Here is a 22,355-nt window from a genome sequence, read left to right as displayed (position 1 = left end):
AATTAATTATTAAATAAAGATAAATCTTTTAAATGACTGGTCAAATATTCGATGGCATATATGTATTTGACTATATAAGTACTGCACTTGCTTTACATTTAAAAGAATTAGGTATTAAATTTGCGTTTATACAAGCGGTATTCATACATTTCTTATTGGATGAAAATATAAGATATTGTTCTAAAGCATTCCGATGGAATATTAAGGAGAATGCGAGTAATTTGTCAATACAATTTTTCATGAAATTTTTTAACACTTTGCGACAGAGAATATTCAAATTCTTCTACAGCAAAAATGCATTTTCATTTGCACATCTTTATAATATTTCTGCCATAGCTTTATCTAGGAACTGAAATAATAATGCAACGGAGGTATTTGCTATGGATTCTGATTTAAAGGGAAACGAGAGAAAAGGGTGTACTATCATTGATCAATCTTTCACGAGCTAATTGAGTCCCGTGGTAAAAGTAAGAGAGCGGCAGCAGGAACGGTGTAGCAATAAGAAGAAATTTAGTAATTTCTTTCGAGGGTGGAAAAATAAGGGTACGCGAATATATTTCTCAGAAGTAGGATGTGCGACATAGTTTCTTTGTAATATTGCCAACAAGTTTTTACGGGTGTCCGGTATACCGTCGGTGGCGCGTGAATGTTCTCGTCATGCCGAGAAGTACAAGATGATGTCACCTCGCACTGTAGGAATATGTAGCTTTACGTAAGATATAGATATATGTTAAATCAATGATGCCGAGCTTGCGCCCCGTCGCGCTCGTGTGGTGTATAGCTCGGAGCTCTCCCTCTCTACCATTGCTTCTCCAGAAAAGCGCCGCGAAACTCAAACTACCCCTCTGTACCTCTGTTACCCCCCACCCTTCTCACTCACCACTATCAAACTCTCCTATCTTGCTCGAAACCCCTGCAATTTCCCTTATTCGTTTCTGTCCCTCTCTGCTGTACGCCAGTAAAGCATTTCACGGTTGCAGGGGCAGAGCCGTTTGTATTAGTATATACCAACCATACCCCCCACACCCTTCCAAAACCTCTCACTTTTCCTCGCGTTTGGTTTACTCGTACTACTCGCTCTCATTCCGCCAAGTGGCAGCGTGTCTACGTCTACGCTTTTTCTCCCTCCTCGCGCCATATCCCTCTCTCTCTCTCTCTCTCTCTCCTCTTCCTACCCCAAACAGCGTAAAAATATCCAGCTCCAGCAACCCCTGCACCGTCCGCTCTCGCTCCTTTCCACGGGATTCGCCGAGTCCTTTCTCCGTCAGTCTGAGCATCTACGGTCCTTCTCTACTTACCGACGGACCACATTCAGGGTTTTATCAACTCCCACCACGACTACCGTATACACGCTAAACCTAGGAGCTGGTAAACACAGTGGGAGTGGAAAAACCCCACGATCCAGCAGCACTGAATTTCAGGCAGCTATGCCTCGCAGTATAGTGTTCCACCCCACACTTCGCAGCCTCTTCTGTATATACATATATATTAACAGGGAGGAGGGAGGGGGGGGGGGGGGCGAAAGGGGTGAATCGCGCGCGTTTCGGTTTACAGTGGCTCGCCGATAGAGGAGGCCACCCTCCGGTGCGTGTCCCGTCCGAGCAGTCAGTCCCCCTCATCCCCTTTCACCCCGTCCAGCGGCAGCAGTCTCTCGCTCTCGGCCTCACCCTCATCAGCGCCGCCGTCGCCGCCGACCCACCCGGCAAATATACGCTCACACCCCCGGAATAGTGGCTCTCCTGAAACGAGCGTCGTCGCCAGCGTAGACGTAGTAAGAGTAATGCGCGCGCGCCGAGACCCCTCGAGGGCTCGAGGGTAGAAATGCTCGTACATAGACAGCAGGTCCGCGCGATTTTCACGAGGAAATACGACGACCGATACGCCGCCAAGTGAATTAATTCCCTCAAGCTTCGCGAAAACCCTCGAACCTTCTCTCCTCTCACTTTCCCTCTTTCTCGTTCCTTCTTCTCCCACATATATACATATACACACATATATATTTTTGGATCCTCCCCCCTCCTCCAACCGCCAAATATTGCTTCATTCGCTCGGCTTCTTTGCACGGTTTTTTTTATCCATCAACCCTCTCTCCATCCCCCCTCCCCTCTCCTTCCTCCACATCCTCTCGCTCCTCTCGTATTCGCTTTCACTCGTAGCCCCGTGTGTCTCGTCCATCCATCCTTTTAAGGCCGATTTAACAGTTGGCCCCCGTTCCCTCTCCCCCCTTGACCCTTCGTGCCAGCCCCCACCCCCTCCCTCCTCCCCTACCCCACCAATCCGTCCCACCTCACGAGGTCCTTTTCCATCGTTTACCACTTTCCGCTCTCTCGCACCCAGTGCTCCACGGGACTGTGCGTCCTGCTCGCTATCGCGTTACGCAGTGAACGTGCACGCTTCGCGTACGTCGACGTGATAATCGACGACGCTCCGCGAGCCATCGAGAGCGAAGGGAAAGTGGAGAAGAGTGCGACGAGGATGCTTTTGCTCTGACGAGTACGAGTTATGGGGATTGGCTCGATCGAGCAGGAGGGTAGGATTGTGCGAGAGGACCAACAGCACCGGCATCGTCCAACCTTCGCAATCGACCTTATCGCCACGTACGATTAACCTTTCGGCTCTTATCCCGATACTCGTAATATAACACCGGCGATTCTCCTCCCTTTGCGCATATCGCATCGCGATTCCGACTCTCTCAAACCGGGAAATACCTGCAAATGCAAGGGCTTCGCGTGCATGAGTATACTTGCGTGTGTGTGTGTGTGTGTGTGTGTTTCCGAGTGTGCGAGTGTACGTATGCGCGAGTGCGTAAGTAGGTACAGTGCGTACGTGGTCGGTCCGAGGCTCGAAGGCCACGCGCGTTCCTTCTTTAATCGTCCCTGCAGCTCCTGCAGAACCGGCACGCTTCTATCGGTGGGCCAAAGTAGATCCGGACCTTCCCACGATTCGTCTCTTTAATTCACTCGGAAACTACCAATCTATATCCTCGTCGCTCGTATTTGTCTTGTAAAGAGAGAAATTCTAGGAATTTTCGTTATCACACCGTACGAGTTTCAATGTAATATCAACGGGAGTGTTGATTGCTCCGATGCTATATACCAAGTGTTTTTAGTGGTTTGAAAGTAAAAAAATCGAAGGGTGTTTCTCTGGAGGGTTGTCGGTTCTAAGGGAGAAAGTGTGAAATTATTGGAGAGTATACATATATATATATAGAGAGAGAGAGATAGGAATAGGGGGGCACAGAAGTAGAAATAGGAATGGAATAGTGGCTGGGTTTACGGGCGTTCTCGAGATTGTCAAGCCGCAATGATCCGGATGTCGTTGGGCTTCGTGCAGTGCAATAAGCGCGCACGGCAGCCAAGGTGATAAGGAAGCGCGAAAGGAAGGAAGGAAGGAAGGAAGGAAGGAAGGAAACGCGCGAATTAGCACCCTTAACGCTCGGCATTCTTTCATTGACAAAATCGATACTCTTATCGGTGAATATCAGATTGAAATTCACCGATAAGTTATTCTCGCAAGAAAATGCGACCGTTGGAAAAATCCGTAAAATTCGTCATGGCTCTCGTTACGCCAACGCTCATGAAAAAAGGCGATAAATATCTAAATATATCTCTAGACGTATATAGGCCAGACACGCGTGAATAGAGAGAAACGCGCGTACTTCGAATTCAACGATATTTCGGGCTGGAAATTTATGTGGCGCTCATCGAATGTCGTGAATTCCAGATGTAGCTCATCGGACATAGCCAATAAGGACTCTGCGTGGAAGAACGGGTGTTAGAAGAATAAGAGAAGGAGGAGGAGGAGGATAGAGCGGAAAGAGTTGGAAGAGAAGGGAAGATAAACGATAAAAACGAAATAATGTTCCTGTGCATCGAGAAGATTCTCTGGTTCGGAGTGGTGCTGTTGCTCCGAATAGAGCTCAGCTGGCAGCAAGAGGAGGACATACCTCATAACGAGTGAGTATCGAGTTTCATCCGTGCATGGTTCGTCCACGTACGTATAGGCTAATTGAAATCGAAAGTGGCTTTAGAATTTCGCACACCGATGACGGACGGATGTGGACGTGGGTGGCCTGTTTGGCGTGTTGGTTCGCGGGGCGTCTGTGGGTTGTGTTTGGAAGAGGGAAAGGGGTGGGGGTGGAGGAGGTTTGCTGCGCGCTGGTGCGGGATAGCGGGGTTTAAGGGGATGAGGGTAGGGCGTGGTGGGAGCAGAGTACTAGCCGTCTGGTGTCGAGTGGTGGGGCAGAGCCTATAAGATAGAAAAGGTACGGATAAGCTGTAACAAAACTCGATAAAGCCGGGAGGAATGGTGCCCGCAGGATCACGAGCTACGTGGACGGTAAACCTGAAATAAAATACGATACGACTGGAGAAACACGGAACAGAATAATGGGGGAGGGGGTATGGGGAGAGAGAGAGAGAGAGAGGAGAGGAGAGATGCTCGTAAGATCATAGTTCGCGCATTCGCATTATGGAGCTTTGTCGATAATACGTCGAAACACCGAGCTGAAAATTGCATTATACCCAATATGATTATGTGGTCCCGATATGTTTTTAACGCTCGCCTGTTTTTTCAACGATTACTCTGCGGATTTGGCTCTCCTTTTTATTGTGTATATGCATATCAAATGCGATATATATACCGTCACGTTGCTATATCTCTTTTTCAACCTTGGCTACTATCGCACCCATCTCCGTCTTTCCCTCTAGCACACCAATCACTGCTCCACTCACGAACAACGCACACAGACACAGGCACACATTCAAGCCCTTAATACCCTCGTTCACATTTACTTTTTTAATTAACTCCAAATTAAACAGACCAAATTACTTAATAACTATTCGCAAAGCTCCGGAGAATTAATTATTAAAGACCTGAGCGTTTATCGTCCTTGTAAATGATTTGGTCTACGATGGAATATGAAAGTGCATTATACGGCTCGCTGAGCAGAACTAGAGATAGGCGGATCGTAATTACATTATCAATTGAATTACAGCTGGGTATTAATCACTCGCCTGATTTATGAGTAAATTGTTCAGTTGCAGAGTAATTGCACCATCGCGAGATATTTTAATAATCACCACCTCATTTTATTCAAATTTTACTGCCCTCAATTTTGATCATTTCTTATCTTGCGGGACGTGTAGCTATAATGCCTGATGCTTTTTGCACAAATTGTACACGAGAGAAAGAGCAGAGCAAAGGAAATAATGGAAATCCTTGACTTGACATTTGAATTAAAGATAAACATCTGTGTATTTAATAAACAAACGTGATGTGTATTTTTTACATTTCCGTTGCGCTGTATGTCCCAGGAGGGGAAATGAGGCGCAGTAATGTCTTTATTATGGTCGTTATCGTCCATTTACCTTGACCAAATAATATTACGAGAGGTTTGTTATTAATGCAGTCCGACAATTTTCAATGGATGTTCTGCACTCTAGCAAATCTGATGGCTTTATCGTTTCTGTGCAAATAGATTGTATCTACTTAATATATCTATACAGGGTGCATACTTTAATTCACTCCAAAGTGGGGACTTGAAAATTCATTTAACACCCGTACCTACTATAAAGGGAATCAATTTTTTTGCAACATATACCATTTTGGATTCTAACTGAAAGGATTTCAAAAAGTCTTCTGCAAAAAAAATAATGCCTCATGTAGTTAGGAGAGAAATGGATTTTTCTGTTCACGTGGCCTGGAGTGAATTAAAATATGCACGTACGTCCACATACACTATATACAGGGTGAATCACTTAGCACACAGAGATACAAAAATATTATTTTATTATCTAAAAGAGATCTTAATTTTTTCCACGAGATCTTTTTCAAACTTATTTCTATTTATCATTTCAACTGGTCTTACACAAATAATTAATATCTCTCATAGAGTGCAACGCAGATGAATGAATTTGTACGTTTTAGCTCGAAGGCGTCATAAGTGCCTCATCCTATATATAGTTGTCAGATTATAAGAGGTTCATTACTATTAGCAAAAATCCAGCATAAATTATCGACTAAGTGTCATGGCCCAAGAACTTTGGAAAGTATCAGTAAACTTATATAAGACTGAACACGTATTATAAAAATGTTTAGAATTTGCGATAAGCTAATTATCATAATCAATTCTATTATATAGTTTGCTACAAAGCTGTAGCATCCGTAGCTGAAACTTTTATACTACTCATCCTTCGCGAGTTCTCTCCTTTCTTACCGAATTACGATAATAATCTAGAGTTTCTTACATCCTGTAATTCTTTTAAGAAACATTATTTTCAATTAATAATAACGATGGCTTGAAACTTAAGTGCATTACATTTTTAAATCTGTAGAGACTTCCTTCATTCTTTTATCAATAGTAAATGTGTATCAGAAAATTTTATTCGATAACAAAAGTATAAAGATTAATAAAGAAAATAATATACTGAAGCCCTAAGGGAAATTAGAGATTTTGGTGTAAGCTTTAGACGCTTTTGTATTCTCAGCGATCCCCTTCAATTTCTGATGGCTATTTCGCAACAATTTCATCCCCTATTCTCTCTCTCTCTCTATCTCTCTCTCTCTCCCTATTTCGTAACTCTCCTTCCACTTGACGTTTAATTGTAATTTTTCACTGTTTGTCCAACTCTATCAGAGTGAAAATAAAATCGAACAGAACCAACTGAAAATTGCTATGTCTCACTGAAAAAGAGAATCAATATAGAACTGACGAATTTACTTTTCTAATTACATTAGAAAAAAACCAATGAGCGTGTAGACACGATTTTATAATTAACGAATGAATAATTCTCATTTTTGCAGAGTAAAAAATTGGGCCTTAAAGTTCGGCGTAGATCTTTGGGAATTTGGCAGACAAGTGACGAAAATGAGTGAGATACAAAAGGTAAGATATAATAATTTGTTTGGATTCTCTCTGCTTTTTTTGCTTCTGCATGCCTGTAAAGCCTTTCGTCAGAGAAATTGAAACCAAAAACTATAGTCAATTCTAACGAGAAGCCTTTCAAATATTGCAAAGTTCGGTACTTTTATTACGAGCTTTTTTCTCGTACAGAAATATCATGGATTAGAAGACGACAAAAGGGATGTCGTGAAAAGAGACGGCCTGGTGCTTGTACGAGAAATGGCCGGAGAAGTAAAAAATCTGATGGATTTTAAAGTGAACGCTGTTATGGTAAGATCTTTCGCTATTAACCATTTACATTATCGAAACACAATCAATCTATGGAGAATTGGATAAGAACCTGTTGAGTTTTATATATACAAAATCATCGAACAATTACAAAGAGGAGAAAATATTGGGGAAAAAGAGAATATCGTATTTTGAGGGAATTTGTAAAAGTTATGGTTGAACGATCGTTTTGTAGAAATTGATGGAGAGTGCGGAGCAAGCGGCAGTATCCGCTCCGAGGGAAGGAAACGTGTCGCCTAAATATTATGCCTCGCATCGTATCAGTGCCATTACCTCGGATGGAAAACTCTCTTCAGGCTCTAGAGAAATGTATATGGCCACCAATCGTCATTTCGACCATCTCGCTGTAAACGTCAGCTTATCCGCCGTTCTTTTACCCTCTGGCGTAAAGGACACTGGTAAGTCGAAGAAATATCTTAATCGTTCCGTCAGATCGATCAATCAAATTCTCCTCAAATTTCTATATATATGAAATCCCACATAATCAATTTCACAAAAATCCTGTATATAATATTAAATATAATTTGGAAAAATTGCACGATTCATCGAGCGACTCTGATGAAGCAGAATAAATTATATCATTATCTCTGTCAGATCCCGAGGTTGCCACTGGAATACAATGGACGGAATATTTGGATCCACTCTTCGTGAATAATTATGAAAACGACCCAACGTTATCCTGGCAATATTACGGAGCTACCTCTGGATTCCTCAGACGATTTCCTGGTGAGCGAAAAAATGGATTTTCCCTTAAAATATTTAAATTACCATGGGGAGATAACGGAGTGCGAATAATTAGCAAGGTATTATGTATTCGCAGCTATAACATGGCCGTCGATAGCTGGATCTTCCGGGAGGAAATCTCAATCGGAGGGTGTAACGCGCGACGTTTACGATTTCCGGAATTTGAATTGGTTCGTCGGTGCGGCCAACAGTCCGAAGGACGTGGTGATATTACTGGACAATTCTGTGTTTTCGTCGAGCAAGAATCAACGATTGACCGTAGCCACGACTAAGGCCATTTTGGATACCCTCGGGCCAAACGATTACGTGAATGTCTACCAGTACGGCGAGAACGCGGAAGAGATCGTTCTCTGCTTCAAGGACACGATGGTTCAGGCGTCACCGGAGAATATTCAGGAGATTAAATCGGTGTTGGGTTCTACGAAGGTCGAAGCTTCCACGAATATATCGGCCGCATTTACAACGGCCTTTGAAATCCTTCACAAGTACAACAGAACGGGTCAAGGTAGCCAGTGCAATCAGGCCATCATGCTGCTGACCGCGGATAGCGAGGGTGTCCCCACCGAAGTCATCAAACGCTACAACTGGCCCCACATGCCCGTTAGGATCTTCACTTACATGATCGGTAGCGACAAGAGTCCCGAGCTTCATAACACGGCTTGTACCAATAAAGGTATAACATTAATACATTCCTTTTTCTTTTTCAACAATTTACCAACACTTCCTCCACATATACATTTATTCGTGACTTATTTCTGCCCAGGATTTTACGCGCGTATAATGAAACCAGAGGACGTTAGACCCAAAGTGTTGGAATACATCAAAGTTTTAGCACGGCCTATGGTCCTCTATCAACACGACCACCCCATTCACTGGAGTCCCGTCTACGTCGGCGGAAAGGTACTTTCGCGAAACTTATCATTACCAAAGTAGATCAAACATACATCCAACTTTTTTTATCAATCCTCGACCCAACAACTTTTCAGTCGTTGACGCGTTATGCCACTCTTTTTCCTTCTCTCTTTTTCTTTTTTACAGAGCGATCGATACGGAATGGAGGATAAAGGCCAACTAATGACTTCTGTGACAGCTCCAATTTTAGATCGCAGGAACCACACGGTAATTTTACACGACTGCTCCTTTCATTTCCTCGTATACGATACACCTGATATCTTTCTTTCAAGGTAAAGACAGCTAATTTGCTCGGAGTTGTCGGGACCGACGTACCGATCGAAGAGATACAGAAACTTGTGTCACCTTACAAGGTAATTTTGCACTATATTTCAATGATATTCCTCTTAATTAGCGCCCGTAATAATTATCATGACTCTCGTTAGCTGGGCGTCAATGGCTATTCGTTTCTGGTTGACAATAACGGTCGTGTCCTGTATCATCCTGATTTGAGACCTTTGGTACGTTTATTCTACAATTTTTATATATGTTCGCGATTAATCGTAATACCAATGTAACATCGATATTTATTTGTTTGCACAGCCGGAAAGCATCGATGTAAGTAGAGATTATAACGATAAAAAGTATCAGATTTTTTAGTTGGTATAATATACAGATTCTATTGATACTCTTTGTTTGCAGTATGAGGACACGCTCAGGCCTTCCTACATAAGTGTCGATTTATCCGAAGTGGAACTGGCATTAAATAACTCCTACCTTCTTGACGTGAGTGTACCAGATATTTTATATTTTATAACAGATTCCTTGTAAATAACATACGAGATTTTAACAATAATACGTGTGTATTCCATCTCTCTTTTTTTTAGCTGAGGCACGATATGATCGATCAAAAGGAAGGTGTGACCGGTTTTGCGGTGAAAATTCATTACGACAATATGGTGAGAAATTAGTAAAATTATATGTTGAAAACAAATTAAGAGACCTTTTTATTTATTCTTTATCATATTTCAGAGAAGGGTCTCGACACGACGGCATAATTATTTCTACAAGCCGATCGAAGGTACACCGTTTTCCTTGGGCCTAGCATTGCCCGAGGGTTACGGTATGTACGAACTGTTAGCCGAACAAGAAATTAGACACGCAATAGTGAACGGTAAGGACGTTAAATTATATTCTATTCAGTAAGAAGAAAAAATTTAATTATCTCACTAATACTTTCTTTCGCAGTAACCGATTATTTCAAGGGTAAAAATTGGAAGGTCCACCCAGATTGGATTTATTGCGAATATAATTCGGCTTCCGAAAAATTTTTCGCAACTCCGGAAGAGCGTATTCTGCATTTCCTTATGCGAACGCGTAGACCCGGATGGAAATGGATGTCCTTGAGACCAAGGAGTCCCAGCTCGCATCATAGTCAAGCGAGCAAAATGGATAAGGATGCTTATTACTGCAAGTTTCTATTCTTTTCTTTTTCTCAACAAGATTTGATGAGAAATCATTGCTGAATGCTTATTTGGTTTTGACATTTTAGGCGATAAGAGATTGGTGCAATCTCTCGTTTTGGACGCCCTTATAACGGATGGGTTTGACAAGAGAGACGGGAATGCGATGCATAAAGCTGAACACCAGAAGTAAGTAGATGGATCATAGAAAATACGTAGAAGCACGTTCCTCTACGTACTCTCACCTATAAAAATCGAGCACTGCATTGCACTAGCACGTGACTGATCTCGCACAGACCGCGGATCGTATTGCAAACAACAAGAAATATATCAGTGCTTTAATTCTTAATTACTGATTCCCACGACGTTGCTTTGCATAGGGGCGAATGACATTTCTCACAAAACTCAAGAGCTTTACTAGGATTTTTCAATATTTACATTACTCGCAATAATTAAATCTTGACTGATGAATCGTTAACTATAAGGTAGCAATAATTAAAAGTATAGTAGGAAATAGGGGGAAAAAATAGAGAGAACACAAACAAATTATACTGAAAAACTTGAATAGTTATAGGTAAAATCGAGATAACGCAGGAATAAAGTGAATTGACGTTCGTTCCATGTAAACATGATTAGATGCACTATGCACAACGTCCAGTGTTTAATTTGTGATATAATTTATTGCATATTTTTATTACATTTTATATATATATTGTATGTCATACATTACATATTGTGTGTCTCCACCGCTAGCCCTATTGCCACACTGTTGGCTCTACTGTTCAGGTAATCCATTATGCACAATTATTAGTATAAACTGCTTTGTCCATATTGCACGGTAATTTGCCATATATATATATAAACAAAATATATTTGCGGTATTTGTACAGTTTTTCATATTGTGCGACCATGTACACGCTATTATTCGTATAAAACGAGCAAATGTCTCCCCAAATGGCACTACTTTCACTGTCTCCATTTACACACTCTTGTACGCCTTCAGATGTGCTTGTTGCACGATTTATGCCAGCACTCGTCGGCACATCTTCGAGGATAAAACGATAATCGTATAAAATGCCACAGAAACTACTTTTCTCGTGCCAAACGTAACATGCGACCACGATGAATAGAGATAGCAATCAGCAATATAGTTATTTCTTATTCGATTCCATATCAGGATAAAGAGCCCCATCATTGCTTTATTTTCTTCGAACACTCCCCAGTTTTTCAATATAGTCTTTAGCATAATATTGCAAATACATTGGGAAGAGCTAGTTCAGCTAATTGTGCATTTCTATAGTAACCATATATTTTTGTTTATTTAGTTTTTTATTAAAAACACACCCTGTGATTATTGCGTGTGCACATCATCAATATATACAATCAAGAGATATGTGTTAGTTGAGTAAGAAGATAGTCAATGTCCTCTATATCTGTGATACTAGATAGACCAGGAAAATAGAATGGCTCGTGTTGAAAATAACAAAATATACTGAGAGAAATGTGAAAACTTGATAGGTCATTTGTTATTAATAAATGTATGGTAATTTAAGAATAAATTTACACCTATCAGATTTTCCATAAGATAAAATGATAATAGACTGAAGATAATATTGTGTGTTGTAAATGTAAAAATTTACTATTTTATATGTACATATACGAACACATTCCAAAGGTAAGGCATCAACATTACAACACAGCGAATAACACAATGATCAATTTCTTATTATTGCTTTCACACTATAATAGCAGCTGGATCTAATGGAAAAAAATTATTGAGTAATACTTGCAAATATACAAGTAGTCTAATATTCAGATAATATTATTTTTTAGTTGTACTACGAGATATTATCTACAGGTGGTGAACGTGCCAGATATACATATAAGTATACATATATGGAATAATAAAACGGGAAAAACGATAATATTTCAGGCAGTTTTATCTATTACAGCTCTTTTCATTAAAGTGGAATTTATGTAAGTATATGAATACGTATGTCAATTGCGTGAAATCGCGCAAAGGAACGACAATATTATTAATATAGTGTACAATGTATGATTTATATTTCTATGTAAAACCCGAACCAAAGATTTCTCTCAGTATATTATTATAGAATCATATACGATTTGTAATGACAATTATAATTGCAATTATATAAAAAACGATTATAAATTAGATATTTAGTCAAAACCAATGATTCCATTTATCATATGGGAAAGTATTTTACTTGTGTTAAAAGGACTTATGTGATAGACTCTAAAAGTGTCTGTAAATGTATACCTAAACTCTAAGTACTTTTGTGATATCACTAAAAACAAGAATTAAACATGGTGCAGAGTATTATAAGCGTTTATTAACGTTTACAGTAAGGGCAAGGGGAGATTTGACGTAACGAGAAGCTTCATCGCGACCAGAAGTGGTTTATTCCGATGGCACGAGCATCAAGATTCCAAGGACGTATACGAAGACCCGTAAATATCACACTCACTTTACTCTTTTTCGGTCAATTTTTAAATAAGACTTCCAACACAAAAAAATCATATAAAAATTAGAAAAGTACGTGATAACTTATTAAACTTCTGCATAGAAACTTCGCTGACCTTCATGCAAGAGCGATGGATTCGTCTTGGTACAGACGTGCAGTGGATCAACATTCTATCGAGCCAGAAAGTTTTGTCTTCAGTGTTCCTTTCGATGCAGGTACGTTGATACCATGAATAGTCAAACAGTGTGTGCAATGATTTATATATACACACACACACACACACACACACACGCAAACTTCATACTATAACAATTAATTAATATTTGCTGTAGCCGATAACCCAAATCCCCTTGTCACGGCAACACATGCAGTTTTCGTGGAGAACAAGGGACATAAAGCACCGGCTGCGGTGGTTGGACTACAATTTCAACACGCCTCATTGGCGTCCCATTTTGCAAACATCACATCGACCGTACAGTATCTCATCTACGACACGACGATTCTTCCCATTGACAAAACAAAAGTATCAATCCTCTTACTGTGCTCCCTTTCGTTTCAGTGCACCGGTATGCCAGAGAGGTGCAAGAAAAATTGTGCATCCGACGACCTGGACTGTTATATTTTGGACAACAGTGGATTCATAATAATTAGCGAGCTTCACGAACACACCGGCAAATTTTTCGGTGAGATAGATGGTACCATAATGGACTCGTTGGTGCAGGACAAAATTTACAGGCAAGTTTCACTCGAGACCAACAATACCGCGACATCGGTACATTCGCCTTTGCTAAAGATTGCCATGAAAATTTCAGGAAAGTCACTGTGATCGATTATCAGGGTATTTGCGTTCCTCAAGAGTCTCATCAATCAGCCGGAACGAGAACAATATCCGACTCGTTCATGAAAAGTACGGCGTTACTCGGTCATTTCTTGTGGAACTTGCTGTTAAACTTTAGCATTCAGGATTTGTGGCAAACCGTGTTATCGTATGCCGAGCATACGATCGAATTCGATGGTACGAGGAGATTCTTTGAAAGAGTCAAGGCCAAAGGAAATTGGCGTGGGATTATTGAATATTCTCTCCCTTTCGCAGACGATACAGTTTTCGTGGAGGACGACGATACGCAAAACTTTGATCCGTTGAATCCGTCAGGGGAAGGTGGAGGGGAGGGTCAACCTCGGGAATTCGACGATTTCGTTGGATATCCAGCAGTATTGCCAGCTTCTATCTCCCCACCTACCACACGAGCTACATCCGCTCATTTTCCGTACCAGAAGCTGCAAACTTGCGAGAAGAAGACCGACCTCTACATCTTCCAGCCTGAACGACTGAATACCAGTAGTCCTCTCAAGGGCAAACTGACTAATTGTCACGTGACTGGTTGCGAGAGGTAAGTAAATCATTGTTATATACGTATAATAATATTGGTTATTCATTATACAAAGGTTCATTTCCTTCCTGAATCACTGAGAAAATCATGGGAAATTTGTGCAGGCCATTCAGCGTGCAGAAGATACCCCACACGAATCTAATTCTATTGGTGGTGGATACGCTGTGTCCTTGTGGCAGTAAGCACCTGAGCATCGATCCAATCGAGGCGGTTTCGGAGGCTGGCAAGTGCAGTGCGAGGAGGGAACGTCTGTATCGTCGGAGGCCCCCCAAATGCATCAATTACCATCCTGAAGAGATGGAAATCAAATTCTGCGGTGGTAGCTGTAGCTTATCCAGCTGCTTCTCGTTAAGTACTGTTTTCTTCTTGGTCATCGTGACTCGTTTCACGTGACTCTCCGTTATCAGCCTCTAATAAGGGAATTAACATTTTTCAAGATGGTTCTAGCGTTGTTGTTTCTCTAGTTACGTTCGTTTGTAAAAAAAAAAAACTTGGCCAATGATTTTGGGTACGCTCTTTCAAGGCCAGCACGCGTGCCACTCCGACTTCCTGTTTAAAACTTGTCACGGAAACGGATGGGGCAGCGGCGGAAAAGCAAGCTCAATCGGGTACTTGGGTTCCTCCAGAGGATGGGAGCTTTTTCTCGTTCGGCCAATGATAATATTATACTATAGTATTACCATACTATATATACTATTTCCTATATTAATAATTCATGTCTCTGTACAGCTTTCCGTTACTCGTCGTTGCGCGTCTCTTTGTCTGTTTTGCGTGTTGAGCTTTAAACAGGAGTATGGAAAGCTGATGAGCACGGATCGACACTCAAAATTCTTCTCTACGAACGAACTGGCCTTATGAAACAGTTGTGAAAACTGTGTCCAAGTTATCAGATTGCTATGTAAGCGAACCAGAGTACACGCGAGATATACAGATCTATATTATATATAAATAAATATATATATATATTATAATAAATACATATACACTTACATACAGACATGTAGTAAATTATGAGAGACGAGTCCTTGGCCACGTATGACGTCTCCTACCTATATTTGTCGAGTTTACGAAGACACGAGGTGATCCTTTGCTTTGGTTTATGTGCGATTATCGAGCAATTGATTTTCACGTTGAGGAGATCGATGTGGGGTAAGAGAGAACGAGGGGAGGATCGTATACGAAAAATTTGTAACGTAGTCGGGTAGGCAAGGCTGATTACGTAACCACAGACTCGTTTCGACGTACCGGAAATTTGGACGAGGAAAGCAATACGGAGAAAAAAAAAATAACTGTATATTGAGGATGTGCTTGCAATGGTGTAATCTGAAAACATAAGATTGGTGGTTGTCACAGTCACACAGCCGTAAGACGCGAATATGGAGAAATAAGGTAGGGTCTACAGGATGACACACTGCTCAAGTGGCAAAAGATCTTCTCCCACCCCCTTCCAGTCCCATCCCTCTCTCCAGAGGGACTGCCGTCTCATTTCTCTTCCCATCTGACCGTTGTCCACGTGCCCATTGCACTCAACGATTATCCCTCGCGGGGATACCAATGAATCGACATGATAACGACCTATTATAAAATACAACAGAACAAAAACAATCAGTCTAATTTCGACATTCAGTTCGAGGTACAAAGTACAATAACCAATTGGATTAATTGTTCCTGTCCGTACCAGTATAATAAAATTATGTAGATTTTAACGAAGAAACGATCTATAAACTGTTAGAGTACTCTACATACACCACTAACTTATAATCACGTTTGATCACACACGACAATTAATCAAAAAGAACAAAAAAAAAAAAGATCACCATTCTTTCTACGAACGAATAATATTTATGTTGTTACAGAGAACTATTAAAAATGTTATTATATATACAATGAAGGATGTGAGCCTGTTGCAGAGCACAGGAACTCCTTCGCATAGAATTTATCTACGTAGCGAGATGTTGTGCAAACCAACAATTACCGTATGATAGAAATTAGTGTCATTGATTGAATCTCTTGATTGGTTATCGGACGTTGTGCAGAGAACGTTGAAAGTACTACGAGTGCCGAGAGTGAAATATTTAAGGGAGAAAATTACATCGAAACTCTTCATGAATTTTAAGTTGATAAATTTGATTTTCTTAAAATAGCTATTATACTATATATGTAGCAAGCATTTTCACGCTTCTTACATTCTACCTTTGCTTGATTTTCGATTTCGCCAGGATTCGACTAATTGCATCGCGATTGACCGTGGATCGACCTCAAAGTGTACTGCGAAACGAATGACATATCGGCCTCATCGACAACGCTAACCAACCGGAAGTCGAGGATTAAGAAAACACATATAAGGATGACGATAAAAAGATTTGGCGCGAATAAGAATAATTTCGAAGTGGACAATCGAGTATTTAATCGACGACGATGACGACGACTACGACGACGACGACGACCATGGTGATGGCGATAATGATGATGACGATACTTAGCGTTCGCCAGAAGTTGTTGGATTATATCGTGTGATTATTCGTCTTTGTATTATGTAACTAAGGGACGTTGAGTAGATTTATGTGCAGTACGAGCCAAGTGATAAAATTTAAGGGGGGGGGGGGCGTAAAAGGGAGCATTTTTGTTGTTGAAATTCAAACACTTTTATAATGTTGTTTCAACGAGCTTCCGCTCTCGTGAGAGGAAGCAAAAAATGGATAAAGGAGGAATAGAAGCGACGGAACGGGAAGAAAGCATTAGTTTATCCGTGTACTTTAGGTTCGCGTAGATTATATGGTTCCTTCTCTGAAAAGTCTGAAAGAAGCCAGGGAGGAGTGTAGCAAGTATGCATGTCCGCGGTATAAAGCTTGAATGTGAACCAACTAGGCAGGGTTAAAGCCATCGCGCGCGCCGCAAGTTTTATAGTTCAAAAGTGAAATTAGCCTAAAATCGCGTTTTCCCGCTGTTAGCTTCGCGCTAAAGTTCCAAAGTCGAGCATCTCGGTTCGTAAGCGGGTCTGAAACTAATAAGTTCGGCCCTACTTAGGAGGTGGAGCGTGTAAAAGCAAAGGGTGAAGGGGGGATGCGTTAAAAGTTCACAAGCTGTCCGAATACGAGGGAAAAAGAAGAAAAACGCGAGGAAGAAATAGAGGAAGCTCGATGTGTGCTGAAAACTTTGCCAAGTTCTATCCACACGCTCATCGATCTAGTATTTTCCGTGACATAGTCTAGCTTTTATTGAGGAAAAAAAACACGTCCAATCTCGTCAAGGATATCTACAGACCACTATAAAAACACGGAGGACTTACCAAATTTTAAAGAGCTCTTCTTATATTGCCGAAGCGTCTCAAAGCCGCTTGCAATATCGGTATATTCTATATTCAATATTCTCAAATACGAATTACAGCCACTCATTCTTTGCGCGTTTTCATCCTTACTTGACAAATAAAAAGAAAGAAGCAAACCAAAAAAAAAAAAGAACAAGACAAAAATTTGTACGTTTTTGCATGATTCGCGAAATTGATACGCAATTTTTTCCCTTCTTATTGATGAGTATTTTTCATTATTACACGTGCGACAAGTTTTGGATATGATTGTACATAGGTGAGAAGTCACGGTGGCCTAGCAAGCAATTAGCCCGAATGAGTAATTTAAGCGACGAATGAAACAGTAGTTTTTTTATCGCGCGTGCGAGAGAGAGAGAGAGAGAGAGAGAGAGAAAATTCGATGGAAGCTGACATATCATTCGTATAATTATAAAATTGAACGTGAGCAAAAGAGTGAAATGGGTTATAACAATAAAAATATTCAAAATGTAAACAGTATTAATTATGGCCTAAAGTAGAAAATTATTCTTTCTGCATTCAACGTACACCTGATGACCTAATAATGAATTTTGAGCATCTTAGAGTTTTCAATTATAACGAATTAAACAAAATGTAGAGGGGTAGAGAGAGTGAGAGAGAAGAACGATAAACTCCAAGAAAAATAGAGTTTCAGGAATTCGTATTAGCATCGAGACTATACAGATGATTAGTGTAATGGTATAGGACTAATGATGAATATTATGGAAGATTTTCTAGCTTCGTTAGACGATCGCTTTTTAATCTAATCGCGACTGATAGTGAATTTTCTTCATATAGTTTTCTCCCCTCCCTTGTCCTTGCTCAACATTGACAATAAAAAAAAAACACCGTAGCTCCGCATCTTCCTAATTCGTGGGTGATCGCTTGCCGGGCCACTAGCTCTGCACGTGCGTGTACCATTTAAAGCGCACATTCGATCTTATACATATACGAAATAAACGATTAATAATAATAATAATGCTAATAATAATAATACTAATAATACTAATAATGAATTAAAGATAACACGAATGCGAGAGAAATTGTTTTTTTCTGCTGCATATATATATATATATATATATATATATATATATTACCGATTCTCGTGTCTGACAGCCGTCACTTTTCACATATTATATTAAACGATATAAGTGTGCGTAAAGCACGGAGAGAAAACGTTCTGACGGCTGGTCCATTTTGATTTGAATTTTGAATTATTTTCTCTTAGTCTCTTATTGTTTCTTTTACCTTATTACTTTCACTCTCTCTTTCCCTCTTCATCCCTCTTATCTCCAGCCACTCGATTACCAAAGTACCAGTAGATGCAATCCTTTTCTTACCGTGCTTTATAAAACTTAAGAAAAACAACCGAGCACGATAGAACGTTTGCTAAAATCCATTTGAATCGCTGAATACTGTAAACAAATACATATACTATATCGCATTTCGTTTTAGTAAATCACTCACAGGCTGTTAATTTGAACGAATTCGGGAATGTTTGATCGACAGATGAGAACTTTGCTCGATTCGCTACGACGAATGCAAAACAGACTAATAGCTCGAATAAAGCGTCTGGCCAGTACGTACGATAAATTCACTTTGAAACAATGTAAACTTCTGAGCGTGTTAGATAAGAAAAAAAAAACAAAAAAAATCCTTTATCGACGCCTATAGGCGCCACTATGTCTTCCAATATTTGTATATTAATGATAAAATCGACTATAAATATTATATAGCTCTATACATTAAATATTATGTAATAAAGAAGATACAATGTAATTGTACGACGAGTATAAACACAAGAAGAATTTGTATTTTTCACAGGATTTTAGGAGAATGGCACGTTTTACTCCTAGTATGATTTTTCAATGCGATGGCAGGTGCATTTTATAAAGGATTTTTGATTAGGGCGCACTGCAAGTTCAGAGTAATTTCGCTAATTTTATCAAAATGTGTAACTATGGAAATGGGTCGAGAGATATTTTCTCAGCGTTAGACGATTACATTTTACACTGATTTAGAATCGCGTGGATACCGAGCGTGTCAAGCAGAACCCCTTTAGATGCACCAAAAAGAAAAAACTCTATCGTTTAAAATCGGATAGTGTAATTTTTCGAATAGCGATTGCGAAGAAAGGAAGCACTGACACTTATTTCACGGTCAAATCCGATCAACACCAAAATAATTGTTCGAAGATTTTCATTCGGTGTGCGCACAAAGAACGATCAGTGTCGACAAACGAATTTGCGTTCTTCAATTATAACAAGTAATGCTCAACTTCACCAGATAATAATTTACTAGCTCTAAAACAACTGCATATAATTCTAGACTCTGTATATCATATATATATACTATTTATATATATATATATATATATACATACTATACTCGCTTCTTTTTCGCTCATCACCGGACTATTGTCCCACGTTCTCAAGTATTAACTGCTGCTCACCAATTGTGTGATTAGTCACGCACCTTATCTTTTTGTACCATACACGAGATGTATTATTAACTACACCGATTTCTATGATATTTTTAAGCGGAGCTTATTCTTGCCAGTCGAACCAATATCGATAAGAAAAGTCTAGTGTATACACCGATATCAAGAACGTGATGAATGGACGTAAAGGACCGCACGCTACTTTCTATCTCTATCGCTCTGGAGTGGCATTAGCGACAAAAATGACAATAACCAAGTTATTACAATTACTCTTTGACAGCGTTGTTGCTCGAGAAAGATAAAGTAGCGGGTGCGCTAAATATAGCTAATCTATAAAGGTGGAAGAATAACACAAAATTGGAAAGATATTATTTTGATGGTATAAAGAGATGTACTACGATTATTCTACACCTATTCAATTTATTTCTTTGTAATGCGATATTGAAATTTAGAATTATATTTATAGGTTCTATATTGTTTGATAATATTCTATTGGAATGTAATGACTTTTTGTAAAGTTATATATAGCGAGGAGCAAGCCATAAAACTCTAAAGAGTCCAAGTTCGTTTCGATCTATTCTCGTACTCGTTGACGATTTTATGGCTGCTTTTAGCTCGTCTTATCACAATCTACGAACAATTATAGTCAGTGCTCTCTTTTTCCATCGCATGTATAGTATATAGAGTAATTTCTTACTTGTTACATGACTTTATATTGAATAGCAAGGTTGTGTACAACTCGTGCGAAGAAAATCATATGAGATAGTGATTGGGGTAGAAAGTGGTAGAAAGCAGATCGAGGATCTTTTTATTTTTGTGATATATTAACTCGTTTCTCCATTCTGTTTACGAAATTCTTAATCGAGAATTTAGCCATTCGAGGGACGAATGGAAGAAAGTAGCTTTTTTTTACTCACACGTTGATCTTAATTAACGGGAAAGCTGTGGAGAACATGTGTTCAATTCTGTGAGGCATCCATACATTAGCAACTAATTTCTTTCAGAGTGTATATTCGTTTTATTCACGAAGAGACAGACAACTGTAGTGTTTGTCGACAGAACGTACAATTTCTTCTTAAAATTATTTCGCGAATCGCTTCGATTGTTACAAGAAACCCGGAAATATCACGTTTCTCGCGTGATGCTCTTAATCCCCTCGTGTCTTTACTTTATCGTTGTACTGATATGCGTGAATATTATCTGTATTGGATGAGTTATTCTATCGTCAATTAATTTCTAGTGCAGCCTTCTCGTATGACAAAAAAGTTACATTCTCTAATAGAGATTTGTCCAACATAGGCAGAGTATCGATTTTACAGATGTTGAAGAACTAACGACCAATTGTGAGTATTTGACAGACTTTTAAATCTTTTTAGATGATATTAGTGTAACTATATAAGATTGTTTTATCACGTAGGAAAGGATAAGATATGATGGATTTAGAGTTATAATGATGTTTTATTAAATTTGATGTATTTTATTGTTCGCGGTGATATAAGTTTTATCATTCTAGTCATGTGTATATTATAATATAATAGTATTAATTTATTATTGAAACAAATAATTGGGTATAGTAAGCTTTAGATGTAATGAAATTGTTATGACAATATACATATATTGACCTTCGCGCCAGTTGTACACATAAACAGTTTTGTTGCGCGTACATTGTAATCTTCGTGTTATCCATCCAATTTTGGATCGATAATAATCATGGTACATTCTTTACTTTGTACAATTTTCGTTCTCCCTAAAGTAGCTTAAGAGGTTTAATGTAACAATTTAATGCGAAAGTTCTTAGTCTCTCTGAAAGACACACAATAGCTGATTTAACGATGACTGTTTTTAATCTAAATAGTATCTCTTTAACTACTAGTCTCGCACGTGTTTTCACGCAATAAAAATTATGTGCCATGACATCGATCGAGTGGGTTACATTATACTGACATTTTGTCATTATGTATTTAGCCGAACGAATTTGAATGATAATGGCATGTAAAATAGCATAAATCAGTTACCTCATACTATATCTATACTTATCCATTGACGATTCTCCTTCATTTGTACAATATTTACCGACTAGGTGAACATAATAAGAATATGTACCAATAATATTGAAATTCGTGTTACGGTTGAAGGCAAAGGGTGTTTCACAATATACATATATATTATATGATCGTAATGATATATGTTATCATAATGCTTTAACAGTCTGAAAAAACCGTCAGCAAAAATATCTTTACTTTAATGTATTCATCAAATGTAAAGACAGTAAAGACATCTACGATATATTGCAATAAAACCAAGCGTAAAATTCTGTATCGCTCTTTATTTTCCCCCCTTGCTCGATATTTATTACAAAATCATAGTTTGCTTTTATTACTTGGTGCAAGAAACTATAACAATAGTCTAAACCTTATCTCTCC

The 22,355-nt window shown here is 39.3% G+C and overlaps 1 protein-coding gene across 2 annotated transcripts; it reads left to right on the top strand.

Annotated features, from left to right (window-relative positions):
- The first annotated feature begins 1,857 nt into the window (after positions 1 to 1,857).
- Positions 1,858 to 22,246, top strand: stol (stolid). Of its 2 annotated transcripts, XM_066732025.1 has the most exons (25): positions 1,858 to 2,597; positions 3,724 to 3,956; positions 6,805 to 6,886; positions 7,055 to 7,174; positions 7,368 to 7,590; positions 7,787 to 7,918; positions 8,013 to 8,609; positions 8,700 to 8,836; positions 8,975 to 9,055; positions 9,121 to 9,201; positions 9,274 to 9,348; positions 9,431 to 9,445; positions 9,530 to 9,613; positions 9,715 to 9,786; positions 9,860 to 10,001; positions 10,076 to 10,297; positions 10,380 to 10,479; positions 11,044 to 11,076; positions 12,658 to 12,762; positions 12,879 to 12,991; positions 13,109 to 13,248; positions 13,336 to 13,511; positions 13,589 to 13,791; positions 13,870 to 14,167; positions 14,272 to 22,246. In XM_066732025.1, exons 2-25 carry the CDS (start codon positions 3,859 to 3,861, stop codon positions 14,558 to 14,560), a joined length of 3,618 nt encoding a protein of 1,205 aa, XP_066588122.1. In that variant the 5' UTR covers positions 1,858 to 2,597; positions 3,724 to 3,858; the 3' UTR covers positions 14,561 to 22,246. The 2 variants fall into 2 exon arrangements, with proteins under 2 accessions (XP_066588122.1, XP_066588123.1); XM_066732026.1 differs by lacking the exon at positions 11,044 to 11,076.
- The last annotated feature ends 109 nt before the right edge of the window (positions 22,247 to 22,355 follow it).

This window comes from Prorops nasuta, unplaced genomic scaffold (assembly GCF_024137725.1).
Source record: "Prorops nasuta isolate Cenicafe-Biocafe unplaced genomic scaffold, Cenicafe_Pnas_1.2 PNAS00009, whole genome shotgun sequence".
Lineage (NCBI taxonomy): Eukaryota > Metazoa > Arthropoda > Insecta > Hymenoptera > Bethylidae > Prorops > Prorops nasuta.
This window is presented reverse-complemented; position numbering and strand designations above follow the sequence as displayed.